Source organism: Alligator mississippiensis, chromosome 3 (genome assembly GCF_030867095.1).
Source record: "Alligator mississippiensis isolate rAllMis1 chromosome 3, rAllMis1, whole genome shotgun sequence".
Taxonomy (NCBI): Eukaryota; Metazoa; Chordata; order Crocodylia; family Alligatoridae; genus Alligator; species Alligator mississippiensis.
Genome location: NC_081826.1, coordinates 3040720 through 3062884, shown reverse-complemented (window position 1 = coordinate 3062884; position 22165 = coordinate 3040720). Strand labels below are relative to the sequence as shown.

General features: G+C 48.6%; 1 protein-coding gene across 5 annotated transcripts in view; it reads left to right on the top strand.

Annotated features, from left to right (window-relative positions):
• Window positions 1-22165, top strand: part of RHPN1 (rhophilin Rho GTPase binding protein 1) — a 61143-nt gene that overhangs the window by 2132 nt on the left and 36846 nt on the right. The window contains exons 1-2 of one of the 5 annotated variants that reach the window (XM_019481833.2): window positions 2321-2470; window positions 16873-16991. In XM_019481833.2, the coding sequence (XP_019337378.1) occupies window positions 2384-2470; window positions 16873-16991 (206 nt within the window). In that variant the 5' untranslated portion in view covers window positions 2321-2383. Of the gene's footprint in view, window positions 1-2320; window positions 2471-16872; window positions 16992-22165 lie in introns of those variants that run through there. The other 4 variants (XM_014600785.3, XM_014600780.3, XM_014600788.3 and 1 more) reach the window with 4 other exon arrangements.

Sequence of the window (22165 nt, the reverse complement as noted above, 5' to 3'; positions counted from 1 at the left end):
ACAGGGAATCTGGGGGTAACTATTCCTTATTGTGCTCTGCTCTACCAAGAGTTATTGCTGAACATGTTAGACCCCCTCTGTGCCAAGGCAAGAAGGGGACTTGGTGCCATTGCAAATACAAAGAGCATCTTTGTTCCTCCATGACAATCACCCCTTTTGCATTAAGACATCCAAACTCAAGTGGGATCTCCTCTTTATACATGCTGCATTAATCCTCCCTCAAGGAGTAGCAAAAGAGCTCCTGTCCCAAAAAGAGCCATATAGTGGAAACTGATAGTTACCTACTAACATGCTGCAAGCAAGAGGTGAAATTTTTCCACGTTGTTTTGTGCAAGCCAACAGCCAGGAACCATTTTTATACATGCAAAGCATTTTATATACAGAAAGCTGGAACTGGACACTGGAATGTATATATTAGGTTGCAATTTAAATAGTCCTGGGGAATTTCTCACCTGGGTTGTCAATGCCAAGCAGCTAAACCTGTGCCTTAAGGAAACCATAGGATCCCTGCAAAAGGCTAGAAGTCAGTAGGTTTGTAAGAGATGCACACTATAACCTCAAAAGGCACAAAAATGGTGGGAAGTGGCGTATAGATAAAATGGAAGTGGAGCTGATTTAAGAGCGCTGCACGTGTAATCTCTGGGTTTTTATCTTGTGCATCGTGTTTGCACACTTAACTATGCTAATATTGCATGGCACCCTAAGAAGGACCTCAAAGCACCGCAGGATGCTCCGGCCCCTGGTTGAGCATTGCTGTGCTCGTGCAATGGCAGCGTTTGGCAGCCGGGTTTGCCTTCCCGCTGCCTCACTGTCCTGCACGTTGGGACGTGCACGAGGAGGCAGGTCATACGGTCTGTGCAATCTTAGACATTGTACTTCCAGACTCCCCAGTGCTTTTTGGGGCAGTTTGATTTCTTTCCAAGGCATGTGCTGATGTCCCAGGGTGGCTTTTTGGGGGTTTTTTGAGCGTGCCTGAAAGAGATTTAAATTCCAGGCCCTTTGTGACTTAACAGGACTGTGCGGAAACAGCAGGATCGGAACAGGTTTGGCCCGTCCCTGTGCCCAAGGGAAGCCTGGCTTCTGGGAAGCGAGGCAGGGCGCCAGGAGAGCATTGCTTCACAGCTTGCATCCAGACCCTGGGAAAAGGGAGCTGGGGGGGGGGGGGGGCAGCCCCGGCATGGCTCTGTGGAAGCAGAGTGCAGTGGTACTGCAAGGGCCCAGCCGTCGCATGGCGGTGGGTGTGTATGCAGTGCTCCAGCTGTTGCATGGAGGCAGGGAAAGCAGTGTTCTAAGTGTTGCATGGGGGAGGTGCGGGGAATGCAGTGTTGCAGATGTGTGTTGCAGGGGGAAAGTGGGAGGGAGTGCAGTGGGCCAGATGTGTGTTGCAGGGGGGAAGGAGGGATGCAGCGCTCCAGGTGTGTGTTGCATGGGGGAGGTGCGTGGAATGCAGTGTTGCAGATGTGTGTTGCAGGGGGGAAGGAGGGATGCAGTGCTCCAGATGTGTGTGTTGCAAGGGGGGGGTGTGCAGTGTTCCAGATGTGGTGCACGGGGGGGGGAGGGGAGGGGATGTGGTTTTCCAGGTGTTGCATGGAAAAGTGGGGGGAACGCAGTGCTCCAGGTGTTGCATGGAGAGGGGGAGGGGGAGAACGCGGTGCCCCAAGTGTTGCACAGGGGTAGGGGGCAATGCAGTGTCCAGAAGTTGCGGGAGGGGCACATGCAGTGTTCCAGATGTGGCTGGAGGGGGGGGGTGCAGCCTTCCAGGTGTGTGTTGCGGCGTGGTGGGGGGGGGGGGGGCACAGAGCGGCTGGCGGACAGCCCCTCCTCCCGTGACGTCCTCAGCGTTCTTAGCCCCTCCGTTGCCAGGGGCGACAGCGCCCCGCCCCCAGCCGCGCGAGGGGGGCGGGGGGAGGGAGAGAAAGAGAGAGAGAAGGAACGGCTTCCCGGCCCCGCCCCACTCCCGACCGCGGGCTCCTATTGGGCGGCGCCGCTGTCACTCGGAGGTTTCCTTGCACCCCATTGGCCGGGGCGCTCCCCCCTGCTCTTTCCCACCCCCAGGGGCTGCCCGGGAGTCTCCCCCTGGCGCGGCGCGGAGCGGGAGCGCGGCACCGGCCCTGCTGCGGGGTGGGGGGGCAGCCTTTGCGGGGGGGGCAAGGAGTTTAGGGCTGAGCGGGGTAGTGCCCCCTGAGGGGGAGGGGCAGGCTCTGAGGAGAGGGCAAAAATCTTGAGGGGGGGCAAGGACCCCTGAGAGGGGGAGGGGCAGCACCTGGGGGGCAAGGACTTTAGGGCTGAGGGGGGAGTTAGTGCCCCCTGAGGGGGGAGGGGTAGCTGCCCCTGCAGACTGTGAGGGGGGGCTCCCAAGGGGTGTGTGGGGGCACCCCCAGCCATGCTGATCCCGGAGGAGGAGGAGGAGAGCCGGGGCGCGGGGGGCCACCTCGTGCGCCAGCCCCCAGACACCGGCAGCGTCCGGAAGGTGAGGGGCGCCGCGGGGGGGGCATTTGTCCCAAATGTTGCATATGGGGGGGGGGCATTTGTCCCAAATGTTGCATATGGGGGGGGGACGGGACCCCTAAAAAAGTGTCGCTGTTCAGTGCAAGCAGAACGGGCCGGCGGGTTTATTGCACGCGTGTCCTTTGCGTGCTGACCCGCCCGTGCGGCCAGGGAAGATCCTCCCCGGGGGATATTTAGGATCGTGACAAGAGTCGAGGCTGTAGGTGGAATCGGTTTGGGTTTTTTTCCAGCATCTGTAGCGTGTGGTATAAAGCCATCGGGACTCGTGGTCGAGGCGATTATCTTTTATGAGACTAACTAGTTTTTTACACACACACACACACACACACACACACACCCTATTTGCCAAAATCTAGATGGTCTCGTAAAAGATAATCACCTCGAACATGAGTCCTGATTGCTTTTTCCTCGATACGGCTGCAGCGTGGATACTTTGCTGGGTGTATTGCATTTAAATCGCTGGTTGTATTGCGTTTAAACTACTCGTTTGCGGCATAATAGTGAGACGCCGGCTTTCAAAACTTGTGTGGAGGGGTTGGTCTGTTTGCTGTGATTTTTCTGAGGGCTTCTGCTTGCTAATGTGATGGAAATCATGGCAGTGTTTAAGTTTTAATATCCGCAGACAGCTCTGCCTTAGCGTCGAGCGAAGTCCCGTGAAAGTTCGGTGTCTCGCCTAAAGAAAGGGCTGTTGGGTTGAAGCAGTAAACTTTGCTACCTAAAAATCAGTCGGATCTCGAGTCATGTATACTAATGTTTTTGCTGTTCACAGGGGTAGCTTTAGGGTTGTTGGGTCAGAGAGTCCTTTGGGGTCCCTGAGAGGTATGTGCTCAGGAAATTATTAACCCATCATAGCTTTTTAATATTGGATAAATAGTCAAGCGTTTTTAAAATGCAAAACTTTGCAAAAACTTCACTCTGAAAAAAGCTTGGGGTCCCGGATGGTCGTCCGGCTTGACCTCCCCTAAGGTCGCTACTGGGTATCCTGATTTCATTTAAAGGGAGGCTGCAGAATTGAACTTTACAACGCAAGATGGTTCATCTACAGCAGTGGGGGCCAAACTTTTTTTCAGCGGACGTGCTGCACATCATCCGCTCTCCCTCCTCTGCCCAGTCGACCGCTCCCTGGCTGCCACTAGCTGCTTGCGCTCTCCTCCCTGTCTCATGCCACTTGTGGCACGCGTGTAGCCTCTCGGCCCTCCCCGATCTAGCGTGTTTATAAGGATGCACAGAAGAGCGAGAGTCTTCCCATTAACTTTGTACGTACGTTCACTCTTTCCCTAGGATGAGCCGTCAGCTACCCGTTGTGGGCGTGTGAGTTCTCTCCCGCAGCGACAGGAGAGCGAACATTTTCCATAGGAAAATATGGTTGTAAAGCTAAACACACTGACATCAGAGCTTGTTAGGGGGAGGTCAGAGTGTGGGATGGAGCCCTTGGAATAGCTTAAAACTCAAATAAAACTGACTAGATTCAAGCTGAGCCACTGCTCTTTTAAAGAAGAATTAAAGTCTTTTTGCTGAACAGCTCGCGTGCGTTCAAATTTGGATGCAGTTGCTATGGCTCAACTGGTTTTGTGGAGGAAAATTTCCAACACTACAGTAGCAGTTATCTTTTGCTCAGGATAACATTTTGTAACTGAGGCTTGGATGCACCTGTTTCCTATGCGCGGTGCGCGGATTTGGCCTCCTGCCTTGGCTTTTTATGATGGGCCGGCAGCGCTGCGTATGCCACAGGCTGTTTTGTTTTTAGCGCGTTTGCAGGCATCGGGTTTGGGTTTTACAGGTTGGAAAATGTGGAGTCTTTAAAAACACTCGTTTGCCCTTTCATTCAGTGCGTCAGTCAACAGCAGAAGTATTTTGGGGAGAGTTTACAGCCGCAAGTCTGTTCATTTTTTAATGGAAGGCAATGCGGTGAAATTGTATTATCAACAGGTTTCTAGACGGTGCAGTGCAGGTGTCTGAGCAAGGAACATGCTTCAGGCTTTGCTTTCCTTGTCCGGCTCCGTTTTAACTTTTTAATTTCCTGTAGCCATGAGCAATGGCAGAGGATCTTGTGGGCAATGTTATCTGCAAACCAGGGGCCACTAGCGTATTAGATCATTACTGGGAATGATGTCTGCTTAGCACATGTTATAGTATGATGTGACCGTGGCTTTCTTCATGTAAATAGACCAGAGAAAATATCACACCTGCATGATTTGCTTATATCCACAGGCTGCAATGTTTTCCCAATGCTGGTCCTTCCCTAAGGAGATCCTCTAGGGCTAGAAATCACCAGTAACTCTCCTAAGCATTACAGATCATACAGGAAGCTTTAAAATCTGTGTCCTGTAGTTCATGTTATTGCATAAGTTGAAGGAAGAGGCAAAAATCAGTAAGAACAGGCTGGTCGGTTTCTAATCCATTTCACTTGCTTGTTCTCCTTCCCTATCAATGGTACCTAGATGGCAAATGTAGTCAAAGATAAATCCCAATCAAAATAAGCCCATTTCCATTGATATATTAACCCTTAGTGATTTGTTTTTTATGATAAATTCTCCACTTTGGTTTTAAAGTATCTGACAGTTGACTTTTAAAGAACAGCGTATTTTAGTAAGGTTTAATTATTGCTTATATTGCAGTTAGTAGCCTACTTGCTGTCTGTTAGATTTTGCATCCCAAAAGCATTTCTGTTTGGGATGGAACTTAAGCTCATGCAAAACTTTAAGCATATCTCAATTACCCCAGATACCCTGAGTAGTGAATAAGTTTTCCGTCAAGTGCGTTCCTGAACTGGAGCTGTGTTACACATTTGCTGCACAGCCTTTTCAGGATAAGAACCCAAGCTAGCAAGTTCAAGGTCTTGTCTGAGGCCACTTGCACCGATCCAGCTGGCTGGTTGGGACTATAGACTTGTGTTCATAGCAGCAATACCTTTGTACTGGAGCAAGTAACGTTGTCAGCATTTCCAGTTTCAGCCCCCTGTAAATCATTTAAAAAGGGGCATATCTTCTGTTTTTTGCACAACATGTTCTATGCTGAAGTTGGATCTGGATAAGTGAAGCAGATGTTTGTATTTTAAAATTAATGTCTGATCCAGGTGCAAGCTGGATAAAGAAATGCAGGACACTTGTTCTAGATCACTGGTTAGAGTTAAGGCACCTCTGGGGAAAATATCACCTCCTTGTTTTCATTATTTTTTTAGACTACAGAAAAATAGTAGAGCACTGCTGTTGCAAAGAATTTGGGAAGACCCCAGCAAGGAAGAACATTTTCAATGCTCTGCATTTCTATTTGAAATCTTTGGATTTATCTTGTAATTCATGTCTGCACGCCTAACACATGCCGTGGCACCCTGGTTGAGAATTGCTCTTCTGGATTCACTACAGCGGTCATTCTCAACTGGTGGGCTAGGACCAGTCTGACTATAAGTTACCCATCACCATTGCCCTAGGCTAGATTCAAGCTTTGCAGTTCAGGGGTGAAACATCATAGTCATGCTGTCACATTATGCCTCCTTAATACTGACGCTGTCACATAGAGCTACCACTTTTGTGGCTTTCTTGGAAATGATTAGGCTTTACTTGCAATGAGACCAAGACTAAAATGAGTCATAGAGAACCAGACTCATTTTTCCTGGAATTTTATCCAGGTAGCATATTTTGCCTGGAGCATTTCTGTGGTTGATCAGCATGATGAAGGGAATATGACAATACAAGTGAAGGGGGCTACTGGTTAAAATCACTCTAAACTGGTAAAATTGAGCTTTTGCCTCATGTTGCCTGGTGGCAAAGCTTGGGCAGTAAGAATGCTTTAATTGGTCCTTTCTCTATTTTTGAAGATGTACAGCAGCCTGTTTTTGCTAAAAAAACAAAAAAAACACCTTACCAAATGCTCCCTGAAAAAATGCCTAGGCAGCAGCTTGTGCCAGTTAAATCAATCTGTGATACTGAAAATGTCTAACAAAGAGAGGAAAGTTAACTGAAGCCAAGTTTATTTTGCAACACATTACTTAAATACAAGTTCCTCAGCTCCAGCCTGTGTGCAGTTACACAGTTCCTCACCCAGTACAGGGAGGAGCGATGGAAACGCAGCACAGAGAAGTGTTGCAACAAGTCTGCTGCGTTGCCTGTTTCTGGGCATAATCACTGATGTTAAAAATGATAGGTTTTATAGCTGTGATGTTGCAAAGGATTGAAATCAATAAGTTCCCAGAGCCAGTGATAGGTCTTTTTTGGTGATATCCTGTACTGCTGTTGTGTGATATCATGGGAACTTGGGTTATGACCTCAAGTGGGGAATAAAATCTTGGGAGTAGCTAATTCTGTTTTTCATGTAGTTAAGTCATGATTAAGGAGCAGAAATTACAGTGATCACGTGTTGTAAAGCATCAGCTGCTCCCTTATCAAAACGGCCTCTCTCAGTGTATGGCAGAAATCTCTTCTGGAAGAGGAACATTTTGGACCTACACTGTAGTGTGTGTCATGAATTCCCTTCCATAACCCCAGGGTGCAACCTCACTTATCACCAATAAGTTCTCCTTTATATGCATATCTTCTTAGTTTAACAGGGCTTGCAGTTTCAGCTGATGCAGTTCACCAGGAAATGAGCAGGTGGCTAGAATTACCATTTCTCAATTTCTCCAACTTGCGTTTTAGCTCGAGGGCTATTTAAATTCCCTTCCACGCAACTCTTGGCTGGGCGCGAGACTGCTTCGGACCTATGGACTCATGTGCTTGTGACTGCTGCCCATGCCGGCTATAGGAACACGGGACCAGCAGGGACTCACCGAGCCAACGAGTCCAGTTCCCTGCTCTTGCGACAGCCACGTCCTTTAATCCGTTCCTTAAGCTGATCAAGCTTCCCCTCAAGATCAGGAAGGTTGTTTTGCTGCTTCTGTTCCCTGGGGAAGTCTGTTTCAGAGCCTCGTGGTTAGAAACCTTCCTTTCATTTCCAGACTACATTTTATTCATGACCAGGGTCCATCCAGCACAGCCCTTTAGCTTCAACAGTTCTCCCTGTCTGGTTTTTACCCCGGATGAATTTAAACAGCCACTCTCTCTCTCAAGCTGGCTCATTGAAACAATCTGTGCTCTTTTCATTTTCTCTGAAAAGAGGAGGTTTTCTAGTCTCAATCCCTCCCCCTGCACCTGTTTCAGCTCGGTGGGTGACCAGTATTTCCACGGTACTCCAGATGAGACTTAGTACTATACATCCTACTTGTCCTGGGAATGCCTTTCCTCATGCAGTCTGGGACTGCATTTGCCTTTGGGCAGTTGCAGTTCACAGTCATCCCATGGTAAATGAATGCAGGATGCTTCTTCCTTGGCTCTTTCCATCTGGTGAGCCTCTGGCTTCTAGGCGAAGTTCTCATCAGCCCCTCGCTGCCCGGCTTTGCTCTCATAATTTTGCATTTCATCCCCAGTTAAGTTGCACCAGACCTCAGGATCATTCAGTTCTTCCTGTCTGCAATCCAGGGGTCCCGGTTTTCCATTTCCCATGGGAAAATGGTGAAAACCATGGATTTTATCTCTTACCAGAGACAAATGCATATTTCTCATTTTACTGGAGAAACCTGTGGATTTTGCAGTTTTGGGATGAGCCCTCTGCAGGAAGCTGGGCAGGAGCGGGAGGAGGGTGGTCTTCCAGGCAGCCTGGAGAGCACCTCCCACAGGTAAGTGGGAGGTGGTGGGGGGATTGAGGCCCCCAGAGGGAGTAGGGCTGGGGTTGCTGCCCAGCTAGGTAGTGCTTGGGGTCTGGGGCTGTAATGCGCAGCTGCAGAGCCCCGGCGGGCAGTGGGACAGGACTGCGGGCAGCTCACCTTGGGGGCTGGGGCTGGATCCCCACTGCTGCATACACTCTTGGGGGCCAGGGGGACCCATGCCCCCCAGATCTGGGTACAGGCTGCCCGATGCAGGCTTGGGCCTCCCGCCCTGCTGCCCTCCCCTAGGGCAGGTACAACCCGGCGCTGCAAAGAACTGCGGAGCTGCGCAGAAAAGCTGCTTGCCACTGCAAACTCCACGCTGCCCTGCCAACATGACTCCTGCATGCAACCCTGCACTGCTGCCCCAGCTGCAGCCGCACACGCAGGGGAGGGCAGCACGGAGCTCGTAGCAGCAAGCAGTTTTTCTGTATAGCCCTGCTGTTTTTTGCAGCACTGGGTCTCTCACCTGCTGGGCTGCAGAGGCTCTGGGGGAGGTCAGCAGCTGGCAGCATGCAGTACACAGCCCCTGCTCTGCACGCAGATCAGGGGGTCATGGGTCCCAGCTACACCCCCTAGGAGTGTGCGCCACAGCAGGGAGCAACCCCCAAGCCAGCAGCGGGCAAGTAGCAGGGGGGAGCTGGGCTCCACTCTGCTACAGCAGCCACCGCCTCCTACCGGGGCAGGGGGCTGCGGACTTGGGTCCCTGGCCCCATAGCCCTGGCAGCTGGGGGGGCAAGATCTATGGGTGGGGGGTGAGAAGCACCAGCAGGGCTGGGGGGGGGGGGGGGGATTGTGGAGGGGCAGGGGTGGGGAGTGAAGGGCACCAGCAGGGCCAGGGGGGACTGTGAGGGGCATTTCATTTTAATAATGGATTTTGGGGTTTTATCAGAGAATTTGAGATTTCCCTGATTAAAAAAAACCAAAAAAAAAAACAGGATCCCTGCTGATATCCCAGCCCTTCTTTGTATCAGCAGTACTTCCTAACCTTGTCAGCTGCAGATACTAGCACCGGCCTCCTTTTGTGCCAAGGGCTTCAAAATATAATTACTCAGGCAATCACCTAGACCTATTTTCTGATACTGCACATGTTGCTTTTCTAGTTCTCTAATGTTTACAGAGGCATCTGAGCCTAAGGGTGCAAAGTGCAGTGTGATGAATGTTGTCTATGCTGCATGTAGACCATGCAGCAAGGACTCGGTTACACAAGGAGACTTAACCCCTGAGAATTCATACAATCGTAGAAAATGAGGGTGGGAAGGGACCTCAGGAGATGCATCTAGTCCAGGGGTGGGCAAAATGCAGCCCGCGAGCCGGATGCAGCCCACCAAGCCATTCTATCCAGCCCGTGGGGCCCCTATAAAATTTAGAAAATTTAATATTAATCTGCCCTGGGCTGCCTGTCATGCAGCCCTCGATGGCTTGCCAAAACCCAGTAAGTGGCCCTCTACACAAAATAATTGCCCACCCCTGATCTAGTCCAACCCCTGCTCAAAGCAGGACCAGCCCCAGCTGCATCCATCATCCCAGCCAGGGGCTTGTCGAGCTGCGTCTTCAAAACCTCCCAGAGTGGAGATCCCAACACGTCTCTGGATAACCAGTTCCAGAGCTTTACTAACTTCCTTGTGAGAGTTTTTCCTAATATCTAAATAAGCCCAATTCCCTCAGCCTCTCCTTGCAAGTCATGTCCCCCGGCCCTGAACCATTTTTGTTGCTGGACTCTCTCCAACTTGTCCGCATCCTTTCTGTAGGCGGGGGGGCGGGGAGGGCACAGCTGGACACAGGACTCCAGATGTGGCCTCTCCAGTGCCGAATAGAGGGGAAGAATCACTGCCCTCCATCTGCTGGCAACGCTCCTACCGATGCAGCCCAGGATGCCGTTAGCCTTCTTGGCACCAAGGGCACACTGCTGGCTCATATCCAGCTTATTATTATAATTATAATTCTACTATTTAAATTTCCTCATCTAGACAAGGTCTAAGGCCGTGGGAGAGAAAACTAATGTAGTCATCTTCCATGTGTAAAGGTCAGAGTGTACAAGTGACGTAGCCCCCTTCTCTGAAGTTATTTCACCCAATGTGATATAGCTGTTGCCTGTCTGCAGTTATCTTCAAGGCAAACAGGACTGCCAGTTTAATAGTGCCTTCTACTTGCAGCTACTGCAGAATAGCTGTCCATTTGTCCCCTCCAGACCAAGGTGTAACATATTAGTATAAACCAGTGTTATAGATTCATAGATGTTAGGGTCGGAAGGGACCCAATAGATCATCGAGTCTGACCCCCTGCATAAAGCAGGAAAGAGTGCTGGGTCTAGATGACCCCAGCTAGATGCATATCCAACCTCCTCTTGAAGACCCCCAGGGTAGGGGAGAGCACCACCTCCCTTGGGAGCCCGTTCCACACCTTGGCCACTCGAACTGTGAAGAAGTTCTTCCTAATGTCCAGTCTAAATCTGCTCTCTGCTAGCTTGTGGCCATTGTTTCTTGTAACCCCTGGGGGCACCTTGGTGAATAAATCCTCACCAATTCCCTTCTGTGCCCCCGTGATGAACTTATAGGCAGCCACAAGGTCGCCTCTCAACCTTCTCTTGCGGAGGCTGAAAAGGTCCAGTTTCTCTAGTCTCTCCTCGTAGGGCTTGGTCTGCAGGCCCTTGACCATACGAGTGGCCCTTCTCTGTACCCTCTCCAGGTTATCCGCATCCTTCTTGAAGTGCGGAGCCCAGAATTGCACGCAGTACTCCACCTGCGGTCTGACCAGCGCCCGATAGAGGGGAAGTATCACCTCCTTGGACCTATTCGTCATGCATCTGCTGATGCACGATAAAGTGCCGTTGGCTTTTCTGATGGCTTCGTCACACTGCCGGCTCATGTTCATCTTGGAGTCCACTAGGACTCCAAGATCCCTTTCCACCTCTGTGCCACCCAGCAGGTCATTCCCTAGGCTGTAGGTGTGCTGGACATTTTTCCTCCCTAGGTGCAGCACTTTGCATTTCTCCTTGTTGAACTGCATCCTGTTGTTTTCTGCCCACTTGTGCAACCTATCCAGGTCTGCCTGCAGCTGTTCCCTGCCCTCTGGCATGTCCACTTCTCCCCATAGCTTTGTGTCATCTGCAAACTTGGACAGAGTACATTTGACTCCCTCGTCCAAGTCGCTGATGAAGACATTAAAGAGTATCGGTCCAAGGACCGAACCCTGCAGGACCCCACTGCCCACACCCTTCCAGGTCGAGACCGACTCATCTACCACGACTCTCTGGGTGCAACCCTCTAGCCAATTCGCCACCCGCCGGACCGTGCAGTCATCCACATCACAGCCTCTTAGTTAATTGCACCGGTGTCTGCCCAGACCCTAAATTGCCAGCCGTCCCCACCCACATGCAAGCGGCCTCATCTGCCTCTGCTCCCTCCGTTTGTAAAGCAGCCAGCCTCTTATTCCTCTCCCCACCTCTAAAATGAAGCTCTAGCACATCTCCGTATCGCACTTGTTGCCCTTGCATGTCGAGACTGAATGTAATATTGCTTGGCAGGTTTCTTTTGCGCATAGAACAGCCTTGTTACAATAATACTGGCTCTAATCCCGCCTTGTCAGAGGCAATAAACTTCAATGCTGGACACAACTCATGTAACTTAATGACCCATACCTCATTCATTTTTCATGGCTTTCTTAACATATGCTGCATTCTGTATGCATACAAACCATGCCGATTTCTGGTGGGTTTATGAGTGTGACAAAATTTATGACCACCTGCTGTGCATTTTTTTTTTTTTTCTACTTGGTTTAAAACCTTCTACAAAGGGGGGAGTGAGTTCCTGTCTTATACCCCTGATTTTCGTTCAGCCCTTACACAAAAGTCCTGTGCGACAGTCAAACAGCAAAATGCATGAAGGCCCAAGAGATGAACTAAACACATAGGGAAGGTTAGGTGCTTACTACCTCTCGGGATCAACCCTCGAGGTTGTACAAGAAAAAATAAGGCCGGGGAAATATCAACTTGAAAGACTTAGCAGGTGCCCTTAACACCTTACCCCAGTAACAGAATGGACTGTGGAAGAAATGAGTCTTAAATCATTCTGCTAATACTTAAAGGTTGATTTTCAGCCAAACCGAGTGACTTCTTTTGGATTTGCTGGAGTACTGAATGTTGGAGGAGATGGACACCAAGCTGCATTTTTTGAGGGAGCATTTTGTAAGCTTTTCAGCAAAACCAGGTCGCCATATATCCTCTCAGAAAATAGAGAAAGGACTAATTAAACCTCTCACTGCTCAAAGGTCCTTCATGTTCTAGAAACACAGAAATCAGGGCTTGGAGGAACCTCGGGAAGTCATTTAGTTCAGCCCCTTCCTCCAGGCAGGATCATCCCCGTCCAAACCTGCCCCTGACAGATGTTAAAGTAAAAGCATGATGAGATCTGCTATGGGATCCCAAATGTACATGGCAGGAGGTGCAATTGTGGGATCCTGCATCAAAACCCACTGCCCCATGTTGCTCATGAGGGAGACCTTATCCCAGGCTCCCCCTGCATGCCCTCCCCTGGCTGGAAACCCCATCAGCTGGCCAGGAGTCCCCATCCCCGAGCACATGGGGATCTGGAAAGGCTCCAAGGCTAGGTACTGGCCACACCTTCAATTAAGGGCATAATAAAAACCAGCCACAAAGTAATGACACATAACATAATAACTCTGTGGCTGAGCCCTCGTTTTATGACTCCATTAATTGACAGAATGTGTGGCCAGGTCGCTACTTACGATATGATTAATCAGTTAATCAGTCTGAAGTGTAACATCTGTGAGGGGCCCACAAATAAATTTGATCTAATTGTTAAATGCAAGAACCGATCCTCTCATGTAGCTATCAGTCGCGTTGTCCCAAAGCACCAATACTTACCACAGGTGAAACAAGGGGTCACAGTGGTATTGAAAGCACCCAGTTTTATATTTCCCCGCCCATCAGTGATTCTTTTTCTCCAGATGAAATTCTTACTCCAGGGCCAAATTTCCTGGATTATTTTTCTTTATATTTTTTTTTTCTCCTAAATGTCAAGAACAGCGGGGGACGAGGACTTTACAGCAACTCTAGTGGGTGGCAATGGAGTGCTTGCCCTAGCACAAATGCAGTAATGGTGCTTTGTGAGAGCTCTTCTTCTCTTCACAAGACTTTCTCTCGCTATCTCATGGGGAGCTGTGGAGGGTTACCCAATTTTACAATGGGCGAAGAAGGAAGCCAAAGTGCAGAGAGATCAAATGAATTCCCTACGGGCAGTTAGTCTCATGATTTGAAGCCACCCTTCTCATAACATGATCCAGTCCAGCAGCACTTGACTTGCAAGCTTGGTTTTACTGTGTTTTTCTGGCCGGGTGGGAATTGATAACAACCTCATTAAATGTGATTGTTTAAAGAGCTAGATACAGTGTTCAGCTAAAACAGGCAGCAAACAGCAGAGCTTATTTGGCTGCTGCAATGTGAACTCAGGGCTTTGCGACCGGCAGAGTGCAGCTTCCTTATCGGTAGGTAGATAACAGTTCGGACAAATCCAAACAGCAACAACTTCTAGAGGATGTTGTGAAGGAAAATAGAAGGAAATGTCTAAATTCACAAGGAAATTCCTGGAAGAAGACACCTTCTCCATGCCTGAATGCCAAAGCAATTAGTGATTTGCAGGTACCTTAAGGGACTTGGGTTATGAGAAGGTTGATGTATGGTGCTATTTAGGAATGTGATAAGTTGAAGATCCACTGCAAAAGAGCTCTTTGCTCCTTCGGAGAAGACTCTTTAGACTTTCTGGTCTCTTGGGATCTTTTGTATTGACCCTTAACAGATCCTTTGGGAGCGTGTCACTTGTTAGTCTTGTGACACATGGTTTACCTCCTCTAGGACTAGCACTAGTCCTGCTATCCCTCACCTCTTGCCTCCTCCCAATTCAGCCACCAATCATTCAACGTTGCTCTAAGATAGTGGTTTTCAACCTTTTTTCACTTGCGAACTCGTAAAAACTTTCGAATGGAGGAGTGGACCCCTTCAGAAATTTTGAATAGAGGGGCAGACCCCTTTGAATTGTAAGTGCGAGTATTCACATAATTTTATTTGATCATCATCCTCTTTCGTGGACACCTTAGACGTACCGCAGGTTGAAAGCCACAGCTCTTGAATATCTCACTTCATCGCAGAATTAGTCACCATGATCTCTGGATTCCTTGTTCTTAACAGCAAGATTCAGGCCTTTGCTTAAATTCACCTTTGAGGAAGCAGTGTCACACACAGACCCCTACCCATTTTGTGGTTTTGCACTTGCTCTTCAAAACAATGGTCTATCTTTGGGTTATTAATTTCCTTTCAGCCCTTGGAATTGAGATTTATAGGTCAGCTAGGGGTTTCTTTAGCCTTTGTGTCGTATTTAACAAACTCTTCCAGAAGGATCTGGTTTTCTCCCCCTCCCCCTCACCTTTCCCCTTCCTCTGATATTTGTCACGAATGCACAGATTACTGTAAAACAGAAAAGCTTCAAGTTTTTTCTGCCAGATGGAGCAACCTCTGTTCCTCAGCCTCCAATACTCTGAGTGTGCACGCCATGCTAGTACGTAAAGTAGTCACAAATGTCTGTGCTTATACCTGTAACTTATTTCTTCAGATTGGACAGCTTGTTTTGTATGATTTAGAAATATCCAGAGCAATTTTATATACAGAAAGATGTTTCATCTGCAGTTGTTTAAAATGCAGTGTCTTTCACTCTGGTCCCAGTTATTAGTCTGGACTAATAACATCTCAAATATTTTACCACTTCTGAAAGAAAAAAAAGTCCTATTTCTTGTCACACTTGTGTGCAAACATGGAAGAAGCAATGTTTCAAGTCCAGAGAACTTTTTGAGTGCAATCATGACTTGGGGTTTTATCAGTCCTGGCATCATAAGGTGCAGAACAAGAGCCAAGAGCTGTATCCTCTCCTTTTGCAACTAAGATAAAATCCTAGCTCTCCTTGGTTTGCAGAGGCAGTGCTTGCAGGTGTCAGCAGTGGTATGATCACATTTCATAAGTGAGATCTTCTCCAAGCAGCAGTTCCCTTGAGCAGGAGAAAAAGAAGTCCCTTAAGGATTTCTCCATTTGAGTTTAACAGACCTGGGATCAAAGTACATCACTGTTGAGATGCATGTATCTAACCTGGCTTCTCACCTATTAAAACTTGGTGGTGGCAAAGGGAAAGCGAGAGTGAACACACAGCATGGAGACACAGAGGGCAAAGACAAGGGCAGTCAGTTGACGGTGTTGCACAGTCAGCTTGTGTAAGCTGGTTATAATAGCAGTCCTTCCAAAAAGTAGTTTTGAGTAATACTTTTGACCTAGGTAGAAAGATAATGGGGTCTTGAGAGCATCTGAGAAGAGGAGCGGGAGGAGCAAGTTTTGCTTTTTTTAAAGCCTCCAAATGATGTCGTGCTGCTTCTCAAGAGATGCTTTCTGATGACCCAAAAAAGCTCGAGCCTTGCAGCAGGGTGAGCTTCACCCTGCATTTACATTAGCATTCAGCTGCCTGGGGTGGGAGGCATCACTACGGTCAGATGCCAACTGCTTGCCCAAAGGTAAGAAAAGCGGAGGCGGAGGTCTCCCTGTGAAAACAGCTGCCCTGCCTCACACCCTGCCATTCCACCCCCCCCGAAAAGGCCCTTTCTGTAGGGCTGTGGGGCTCCTCAGGAATGCATTTCACTACTTCTTTGAATTGTTCCCTGTACAATAGAAATCCCTCTCGCCTGGGTTAAGCCTTTGTGCCGTGGAGGAATCTGAGAACCTCCTCTTGACGGTGCCTCCATTGGGAGCCCCTATAACATTCCTTTGCTTCCCCCTTGTAAGGTCGAAGAGACAAGCATCTGTTATTTCCCAGCGCAAAGGTTAACCACCTAACTCATTCCCTGCCTGGGAACGCTCTGACCCACCAAAGTCTGGGAGGGTAGAATAAAAGTGCTGTTTAAATGCAACTCATTTACCTACGCCCTGACTTTCAGAGCTGTTGAGCAAGCTCCAATCACACCGATGTCAGCAGGCACCGCAAGTATTCATCACCTATGGGAAGCGACGTCTTTAGCATCCAGGCTGCAGTTATGCGCGTTCCTATGATTTGAGACTCCCAGCATCCTAAATCCGTCATTTTCTGTCCATCCCCTAATGCCTTGGAAAGGAGCTCTTCTTGTAAAACCCTGGGTCATCTGTAAAGGAAGTAGTCATAAAAGTCAGTGTGGCATAACACCGTCGTTAAACTCCATTTCAGCATCGTGGAGGAGAGTGCCAAAGGGGGGGCAAGTCTTTGTAATGAAGCCATAGTTTGGCATAACTAGGACAGCTGAAGCAGACCTGACATATAGGCCCAATACAGAGAAGAGGGCCCTGAGAATATACTGCAGTAGGAGACTGCAGCTCTGCTTGAGTTGTATTATGAACTAAAGAGGCACTTCACCTGTGTTTTTTTGAGTATTGTCTTTGGTACAGGCTGAGATACAAAGGGAAGGTGATCTTGCCCAGGGGAAAAAGAAACAGAGGGTTTTGTGTTCCATTGCTTGCAAACAGCCAGCCTACAGATAGCGCTGCAGTGAGTCTCCAGAGCAGACCTGAATAAGGAGCTGGCAAAGCTTGGATAGAAAGGAGGGTGGGCTTCAGCAAAAGTGCTGTGCTATCATGGGATGTATTCTGATCACCTTTCTCTTAGCAGGGCTGTGACCCTTTTGCACAGACGCAGCGCAGCAAGCTGCAGCACCGCCGCGCACGGATCAACCAGCAGATCAACAAGGAGATGAGGATGAGAGCTGGAGCGGAGAACCTCTTCCGGTGAGTGCATGGCCCCTTGCTATGAGCACCTGGGCACACTGATGTCATTCTCTGCTACTTTCTGTCACTTTGGGCTGTTTGATTCTCCTCTCTAGTGGGAAGCAGTGATGCATCCTTGACTTGTAAGGAAGAAAATTGACCAGCTACCTGAAGGTCCAGGGCAGATTGTGGTTAATCGCATCTCATTTAAAAACACAAAATAGTCTGCATTCCCTTGCACCCAGTACAGCCTCATTCTGAACTACCACTGTCTTCAATTTTTCCCCCTCTTTTGTTCCAACAGAGGATGGACAAAAGGCCTATCCCTGTGAGTTTCGTTTTTGGTGTTCCAAGTTTTACTCCCCTTCTCTCTCACTTCTGACCCCAGCTGGAGAGGAATAATCACCCTTTCCTTTGCTTCTATCCTGCTAATGCTTTACCACTGGCCTTAAATTATGGGCATTTCTTCTGAGTGTCAGAGCTCTCTGTTTTACTAAGATCTGTGCTTTCAATCATGCACACACCCCTTTCTGTTCCACCTCCCTTTCTCTTACCACTCTAGCTTCTCTGCCTTCTCCCATTTCGTCCCATAAGCTTGTAGGAATCTTCCCAGTTACATGGAACAAGCTCTTCTGTCTCAGTTTCCAAGAAATGACAGGCCTCAAAGTATTCCAGGTCCCATGGTTGTACCCTTTTCTGTGCTCATTCAAGCTTCCTCCGTGCCTTTAGACAGCAAGCCTCTTTGGGATGGATTCTATAATCTGCAAGGGAATGACCTTTCTCTATAAAATAGCGTGCATGTTTACCTCATTATTGAGTAACAGTTGTTTTAATATCCTGGAAATTAATCAAAACTGGTTTCTATGATGGGTGGAACAATGGAAGGCAACATAGAACAAAGACCTGAGCTCAAGCGTAACCACGTGTATTTGGAGATGCAGTGTGCTAACTATCGGTGGGTGAACTAAAGTCAGCCCTGGTGAGAGCTGGCCCATTGCATGCTTATGCTTGGACAGACTCAGGCCAGGTAACTCTTTGCTATCTGTTGCAGAGCGTACAAACACAATATAGTCTCTTTTCCTGGGGTTTAGCTCTAAATACAGGCACCCAGTCACAGCCAATGTGGGATACTGATTGTGAAATATTGGTATGTTGTACTATTCTGTTTTTTATGGGTATCTTGGTTTCATAAGCATTTTAAGTGAGAGATTTCTTAGCTCTTACATATATTGTGCCTATACAGCAGGATAGGAAGGTGTAGGTGTGTCGTATGCTATGATAAACTGTTTTAAAAGTGTGGAAAATACCTTGTATACGAGCATTCATTGGGCATATCTACATGTACATTAATGTGCTTTTTCTAATGCACATTAATTATAGTTTTTAGTTGTTAAGGGCTGGAAGGGAATTAACAGTTCATTGGGACCAGATCCCCCTGCACGTGGGTAGGAAAGACTGCTGGGATCAAACGATCCCAGCAATATGGGCGTCGAGATGTTTTTTGAAGATCGCCAGCGTGGGTGATTGTACCACTTCTGGGGGCAGCCTGTTCCAAACTCTCAGCACTTGACTTGTAAAGATTTTCCTTGCGTGTAGCCTGAAGCAATCTTAAGTTACTTTGTGCCCATTATTTCTTGTCCTCACCTGGGGGGCCATGGTGAACAGATGCTCCTTCAAGCCCTGATGTACTCTCTTAATATATTTATAGGCTAAAATAAAGTCCCCACCCCTCCCCAAGCCTTCTCTTTTCAAGGCTGAAAAATCTGAAGTCCCTCAGCTGTTCCTTATACGTCTTGGTCCCTAGGCCTCTAATCATGGATGTGGCCTTCCTCTGGACTCTCTCGAGCTTCTGCACATCCTTCTTGAAGTGCGGCGCCCAGAACTGGACACAGTACTCCAGCTGTAGTCTCACCAAGGCTGAGTAAAGCCAGAGGATGACATCCTTAGCTTTGCTTGAGATGCCTCGGGGGATGCGTGCCAGTGTTTGATTAGCTCTGCCAGCTACAGCATCGCATTGGTGGCTTATGTTCATTTTGTTGTCAAGTCGGGCACCCAGGTCTCATTCAGTTGTGGTGCTGACAAGCAGAGCCTGTAAGCGTGTTGTGGGTTATTTCTCCCCAGATGGAGCACTTTACATTTCTGTGTATTAAATAACATCAAGTTGAGGTCTACCAACTTCATAAGCCTGTCCAGGTCAGCCTCTGTTGCCAGCCTGTCTTCGAGCGTGACCACCCCCCCCCCCCCCCCCACATAGTTTGATGTCATCAGCTAACTGTGCCAGATTGCTTGTAATACCTCCAGTGTGAGGCACCAAATAAATGCACATTAAGTTGCCCTAATGCACAGTACTGAAATCATACGTTTTAGTGATGCTTAAGGCACAGTAGCCTATCTTATTACGCATTAGTGTAATTGCGTGGCTTTTTATGTGACACTTCAGTTTTTCGGTAAAATAGGCTGTTGCTCATTAAAGCGCGCATGTAGATGCGCCCATTTTGTGTTAAATAGCATAGAAATGAGGGTGTGAAGGGACCTCAGAGGTCATCTAATCCAACAACCTGCTCAAAGCAGGAGCAGCCCCAACTACATCATCACAGCCAGGGCTTTGTCTAACCAGGTCTTCAAAACCCAGATACCTTCCAGGTTGAAGGCTGGATACTTTCAAGTCAGCCGGCACAGACACCTTACACCCCAGGGTACTCAAGAAGCTGGCAAGCATCGTAGCTCAGCCCCTGGTGCTCTGGTGTAGTGCCCGAAGACTGGAAGAAGGCCAATTTGGTACCTATCTTCAAGAAAGGGAAGAAAGTGGATCCAGCAAACTACAGGCCTATCAGCCTGACCTCTATCCTGGGGAAGGTCTTAGAAAAGATTATCAAAGAGACCGTTCTTAACAGACTGGCTGATGGCAACATCATGAGGGATAGCCAGCATGGGTTTGTTGCGGGTAGGTCTTGCTTGACCAATCTCATTTTCTTCTATGACCAGGTGACCTATCACCTGGACAAGGGAGATGAGATTGATGTCATATATCTTGACTTCAGAAAAGCCTTCCATCTGGTAACCCATGATCACCTCTTAGCAAAACTGGCTAACTGTGGCCTCGGCCTCACCACAATCCGCTGGCTGGGGAATTGGCTCTGTGGCCAGACCCAGGCGATGGTGGTTGACGGAAGTCAATCGTCTTGGTGCACGGTCACCAGTGGGGTCCCTCAAGGCTCTGTCCTTGGGCCTACACTGTTTAACTTCTTCATTAATGATGTGGACACCGGTGTCGGAAGCAGGCTGGCCAAGTTCTCTGGCGACATCAAACTGGGGTAAAGCATCCACATCTAAGGACAGGAGGGCGATCCAGTTAGAGCTTGACAGGGTCAGGAAATGGGCGGATGAGAACCTGATGGTGTTTAACACCGAAAAATGCCAGGTTCTCCACCTCGGGAGGAAAAGCCTGCAGCATGCTTATAGGCTTGGCAGTGCTACGCTGGCTAGCACTATGGACGAAAGGGACTTGGGGGTCAGGATTGACCACAAGATGAACATGAGCATTCAATATGATGCTGCAGCTATTAAAGTGAGCAAAATGCTGGCTTGCATCCATAGATGCTTCTCAAGCAAATCCCAAGACGTCATTCGCTGGTTGCACTCGGCCTTGGTGAGGCTGCGGCTGGAGTACTGCATCCAGTTTTGGGCTCCGCAATTCAAGAAGGACGTGGATTAGCTTGAGAGAGTCCAGAGGAGAGCCACGCGCATGATCAGAGGGCAGGATAACAGACCTTATGATGAGAGGCTGAGAGCTATGGGACTCTTCAGCCTGGAAAAGCACAGGCTCAGGGGGGATCTGGTGGCCACCTATAAGTTTATAAGGGGTGATCACCGGGATCTGGAGGAACGTCTGTTCACCAGAGCACCCCAAGGGATGACAAGGTCAAACGGTCACAAAGTCCTCCACGACTGTTTCAGGCTGGACGTAAGGAAGAACTTCGTTACTGTCCGAGCCCCCAAGGTCTGGATTTGCCTGCTGCCGGAGGTGGTTCAAGCACCTATTTTGAACACCTTCAAGAGACCTTTGGATGTTTACCTTGCTGGGATCCTATGACCCCTGCTGACTTCCTGCCCCTGGGGCGGGGGGCTGGACTCGAAGATCTTGCAAGGTCCCTTCCAGCCCTAACGTTTATGAAATCTATGAATCTCCAAGGATGGAGACTCCACCACCTCTCTGGGTAACCTGTCCCAGTGCTTTACTACCCTCCTAGTGAGAATGTTCTTCCTAATATCAAACTTCAACCACCCTTGCTGCAACTGGAGCCCATTGCTCCTTGTCCTGTCATCTGCCCCCACAGAGAAGAGTCCAGCTCCATCCTCTTTGCAACCCCCCTGCAGGGAGGTGAAGACTGCTATTAAAGGTTTTCTCTTCTCCAGACTAAATTATCCCAGTTCCTTCAGCCTCTCCTCATAAGTCATGTCCCCCAGTCACACAACCATTTTCATTGCCCTCCACTGGACTCGCTCCAACTTGTCTACATCCTTTTTGTAGTGCAGGGCCCAAAACTGGCCACAGGACTCCAGATGTGGCCAAACCAATGCCAAATAGAGGGGAAGAATCACTTTCTTTGATCCGTTAACGAAGACCTGATGCGAGAATGGGGATGGGAATACAAGCTGTTTCTGCGTTCATTCCTTGGTGCTTCTTGGCACTCGGCAGTGCAGTATTGCTGAAAAGGGTACAGGAGTGATATAGATGATTAAGGCTGCCCCTTATTGTTTTAGAATCTTATGACCCATAGCACTGTAATGCCTCATCTAATTAAAAAGGGCTTGAAATCCCAATGCGTGCTGTTGCACATGGGTCTGCTTTCCAAAGCCAAGGAGAAATGCGCTATGTCAGCAGGAATGTGCCTGGCTATGATTTTTGGTGTAAACAGCACGAATCAAATGATACCTGTTTTCTATGTGGGTGGCAAGTAATTTTCCCTCCTTTTCCTAAAGTAAGCATCTTTAAATCCAGTGCAGTGCAAAAAGAGTGTAAGGGGGCTGGAAGGAATGCAGGGCAAAACACCAGAGACTTAATTACACTGCTGGGGAGTAGAAGGAATATCCCACTGTCCGAAAGGAAAATGTCTTGAAGCAGCCCTCTTTCTTTAGATGGTGAAAAGCATTTGGATTTGTGCTTTTGAGCAGCGTTTACTGTGGTAGCTCTC